General features: G+C 42.0%; 1 protein-coding gene across 1 annotated transcript; it reads right to left on the bottom strand.

Moving 5' to 3' along the window:
- Window positions 1-3131: 3131 nt before the first annotated feature.
- Window positions 3132-4557, bottom strand: LOC128603269 (globoside alpha-1,3-N-acetylgalactosaminyltransferase 1-like; the record flags this gene model as incomplete). The annotated part of the gene is given in 3 exon segments (XM_053617582.1): window positions 3132-3822; window positions 4218-4352; window positions 4505-4557. Coding segments are annotated over 3 exon segments (879 nt in total), but the record flags the coding sequence as incomplete, so codon positions are not given.
- Window positions 4558-5000: the final 443 nt, after the last annotated feature.

The raw sequence follows: 5000 nt of genomic DNA, 5'->3' as shown, positions 1-5000 counted from the left end.
TTGTTTGCACCATCCCGCGATGTTTGGTTTAAACTAGTAGCCTAATTTAAACCACTGTTAGCATGACCGTTAGCATGACTGTTAGGCGGTTACTATGGATGGTTGAAAGGGAGATCTACGACAGTCCACTGAGGAAACTGGATCGAATCCACAGCTGGGACGGTTGTAGATCTCCCAGAGCTGTATGATTGGTTAATAAGGCTACCCTGAATATTTTCTTGTTGACTGCCAGATTGATTCCAAGATGGCAGACCCCAAACAAGCAAACTCAGTGTTTCAGTGTTTCATCAATGACATGCTGGGCCACAGTGCAGGATGGGAATTGTAGTCACTGGTTTGATGTGATATGACACGGATAAAATATAAAACTTTTCTAACTAGGCTAGTTGCTAACCAAGTTTTCTATAGTTTTCTTAACAATAGATTTGTAATGCAAGTAACGTAATTGTATCGTCTTTCCTCTATACTGCTTGTATACGTTGGAAGGAAATTGATGTTCCTCCAGGAACAACACTTAAAGGGTCATGAAACACTAAACTACATTTTCTGAGATTTTAACAGAGGCGTTCGTGTCGCACATCATAAAAGACGATCTTAGCGTCCGTTCATTGTAATTGTAGGAGAAAATGGGTTCATTTTGAGCTTTTTTTTTAATCGATGACACGTCTGTGTCTCATTATTATTCATGAGCCTGCGTGTTCTTATCCTATGAGACGACGCTGACTCTTAATTATTCATGACAGCATGTGGTGCTTTCCTACAGATGTAGTAGATGAGAGAGACGTTCAAATGGGTCGCAGGTGTTTGTTTCAGTGGTGTAAGAGTTCGAGCGTGTTTATTCTGGAGAGCTACGAGAATTGGAGAAAGGTGGACTTCGGAGGTACGTGTCTAAATTTTTAACCAACAGTTTTACTTGCCTTTTGAGCTAATTAAACCGCGTAAAGCTCCACAAGCCGCCGCTTGCAAAACTATGCAACGAGAGTCCGTGTTGAAGGGAAGAGTCTTCACCTTTTATTCATAAAAAGCGCAAGCCTACAATCTAACTACCATTCAGACACTCCTTCCAACCACTCTGCGCCTGGTTTTGTTTTGTTTTCCTCTGTAGTCACGCCACAGGCTAATGGTTCAAATATATAGGGCGGGGCCCTGTGGATTCAAGAGGACAGGAGTCATCTGTCTCGTCTGCAAACATTTTCTCACCATCCATTTTTATCATGAGTGTTCTGAAGGCTCACCCCCCCTCTTCCTCTCTTCCTCACCCGCCTTTCCCTGCCACGCCCACTCCCCCTCCCTTCTTTGCACAGCCATCCTTGCCCATTTAACTGCATTTTTCAAAAACAACAAGAGGAAGGACTTAAGCTGAAAGAGGGAGGTTTCATGACCCTTTAACAGCAACCAGTGAATACACACACAGAGTTGTGCACGTTGAAAGAAAAAGGAAAAAGATTGGAGTGAAATGTACTCAAGAAACGTGCAGTAAAATTTCCACACGTAAATTTAACTGAGCATATTTTAAGCATGGTTTACATGGCACCATGGGTTATTCTCATTTCAAATATAAGTACATTCAACTAGTGTTTTTCTTTCTTTTTTTTATAAGTGAATTTTACTCAAACCTGAGATAATCTTGATAAACTTGACTCAAAAAAAAAGTTGAATGCTGAATGTTGAATTGTTGAATCTGATTTGTTGGTGTTTATATTAATGTGCTCATTCTAATCTGGACTCGTTTCTATAGTAACAGCCCATTTGTAGGGATGTATATGGTGGACAAGCCACATAAACTGATTCAAAAATGTGTGTAATCTTTGGCATGGTGAAGTAAGACATGTAATGAGACGTTTATGTAAGTTTTATGGAAGGAGTCTGAAGTGTCGGAACGTTGCACCAGTCAGAGATAAAACTGTAACTTCAACACAGAGAAACAAAAGAGAGGCTGGTGAGGGAACGAGTGTAAGAACAGGAAATAACTTGTTTCACGGCTATTACATTACTATTGTAAAATGATCCACTTCAGGGTGGTAACTCGTGTTTTATTCCTTATGTAACGAATCAATTGTTATTTCTATAACACGTTTAACAATAAAGCAGCTTTACTGAAATCTGGATGCAGTTTCGAGTCTTAATGGGCGAGCCTGAGGCGACCGTGGTGAAGGAAAATCTCTCTGAGGAAAATCAGGAAAGTCTTGAGATCATCAGGAAGTGGGATTAACTCCAGCGTCAATCTTAATCGTAAAGACACATCACTTTCAGTCAAAGGTGGAGGAAGTAGATTAGCGAGGTAATTTCCTCGTATTTTCTCATTTGTATGTCGCTTTGAATAAAAAACGCTGCTAAATGAATAAATGTAAATGTGATTCCAGATAAGTCATATCAACCACAGCATCACAGTAAACAGCATGTCAAAGAAGAGGAGACGCACATGTTCAGCTTGACAGAGAGAGAGGAGTGTGTGTGTGTGTGTGTGTGTGTGTGTGTGTGTGTGTTCTCACCCCGCAGGAAAGATTAGGCCTGTATTACCATGCTTTTCTTCTTCCCTGAAAGATGAGCAGGTACAGACTTATTGCATGTGTGTATATGTATATGTATGGTTTCCCCAAATTCAACTGAAAATGCGACTTATAATGACTTCTCCAGTTTCCAAATGATTCGACCTATTCAGCATATTCAAATGAGGTAGATAAAAGAGAATGTATATTTAAGAAGAGCAACTACTGCACCATGGTTCCTGTACTGAAGTTTGAAGACATGGAGTTGGATTTCCTTTAAGAATTGTCTTTATTGCGTTTGTGTAACTGAGTTCATTTACAAACATAAAATTATGACCTAAAAACCCAGGAAAACACCATTTATCAATATAATGATCTAGGAAATTTTGGTTCCATGAACGTTCATGGATGCTTTCTTTCAGCTGCTATGCTGTTGTAGGGATGTTAACATTTCCATAATGCTAGTTTGTGTCTAACTGTAAATGTTGTGACATGGCTCGGAGGCTGTTCAGTGACAAAGTTCCTGAGCTGATGGAAGACCTTGGTGTAGTCTGTGGTTGAAACCTGCGAGATGATGGTGATAGAGTTAGTGGCGTTAGTTCATTTATCTTTCCTGAGAAACCCATTACAGTACAGTGTGCTTTAAGGGTTGGGTCGGATGTCGGCGTAATTCTTGACCACCTGAGAGAAACGCACCACTTTCATGTAGCTGGGTTTCCCTTTTGTGTCGTCCCACAGGTATTCAGGTGAGAGCAACTTGCTGGGCTTATTGTACAGGAAGTACTTGTTCAGGTGAGACTCCTCCTGCCATGCCGCTTCAATGTGATTGGCTCGGTCCACATCCAGCTGCATGCGGCACGTCTTCACCAGCTGGTGCACTTTGTCGAGGCGTCCTCCGATCACGGCACCTCCGTAGTAGTAGTCTCCTTCTTGTAAAGGTATGAAGGCCTAAGATTCAGGACGCCGCTCGTACGTGAACTGTTCCCGAGATTTTCCGAAAAACCAGGCATGCAGCACGCCGACAAGGTCGCCCAGAGACTCTGCCCCCCAGTGAGCGTAGAATTTGGAGTCGACGTCGAGACTGAATATGTAGTCTGCCTTGTCGGTGAGTTCCTTCTCGATGAGCTTCTCGATTCTCTCCATCCTGCGCAGTGAGATTTCCTGCCAGCGGTTCGAGGTTTCTGTTTTTATCACGGTCAACTGACGCCCTTCCCCCAGCGTTACCGCGGGAACCTCGTCTGGACCATCGGTAAACAGGTAATAATGCACTTGGTAGCCCACCATGAAGTGCTGCTCTGCAGATTCTAGGAAGTCCTTCAGGAAGCGTACGTACCTGCAGGAACATATTCAGTTAGTTATAGAAGGGATTCATTACGAAGGTTTTTGATGGAACTAAAGTGCTATTTGCCCTCTTCTGCATACTGACAGACATGATGGAGACATGATTGATTAGGGCTGCTTTGATTGACAGGGTAGAGACATGATGCCCCTCCCACCCAGAGAGCATGGCCAATTTTGCTCCCTTGGCATCAGGACATGGATAGCTGTGGCATAGTCAGGGATCAAATTTGCGATTTTCCGACGACAGGGCAAACGGTTTTCTGTCGCACCACTTAGGTACCCGTTTAGTGTCATCACCGTTAGAGCCTCGCTGGCAAACATGTTTAAATTTTTGAACATTTTATCACACACCATTACCCACAATGCTTTGTGCGTGTCAAGACCTACTTTCCCAGAGCGAAGACGGTGACTGCCACAGTGATGTTCTGTTGTTTGTAGATGTTGTCAATCACCGTCAAATCATATGTACCCTCCCACACAATTGGAGCTAACCACGGGGTCGTTGTGGAGACATCTGGCCGACTGACAACACACACACACACACACACACACACACACACACACACACTTTAGCTTTCACTTAATTTACAGTATATTGGTAGGTATGGACAGGTGACAAATTAAAGGAAAAAAGCTGAGGTCTCTTCTGTTGTTATGCGCACACGTTTACTCACCTATTACTCACACTGGGCTGAGCGCATGCAATCCTAGTAGGAAAGTAGTGAAGTAAATATTATTATTATTATTATTATTATTATTATTATTATTATTATTCCTTTATACCACAGCAATGTTTAATTGTTGAATCTGATTTGTTGGTGTTTATATTGATGTGCTCATTCTAATCCGGACTCGTTTCTATAGTAACAGCCCATTTGTAGATGATGTGTATGGTGGACAAGCCACATAAACTGATTCAAAAATGTGTGTAATCTTTGGCATGGTGAAGTAAGACACGTTTAGGAAAATCAGGAAAGTCTTGAGATCATCAGCAAGTGGGATTAACTCCAGCGTCAGTCTTATCGTAAAGACACCACATCACTCTCAGTCAAAGGTGGAGGAAGTAGATCAGCGAGGTAATTTCCTCGTATTTTCTCATTTGTAAGTCGCTTTGAATAAAAACGCTGCTAAATAATAAATGTAAATGTGATTCCAGATAAGCCATATCAA

This window comes from Ictalurus furcatus, chromosome 28 (genome assembly GCF_023375685.1).
Source record: "Ictalurus furcatus strain D&B chromosome 28, Billie_1.0, whole genome shotgun sequence".
Classification (NCBI taxonomy): Eukaryota; Metazoa; Chordata; class Actinopteri; order Siluriformes; family Ictaluridae; genus Ictalurus; species Ictalurus furcatus.
Note: the sequence above shows the minus strand (reverse complement) of the source record. Positions and strands in the feature narration are given on the sequence as shown.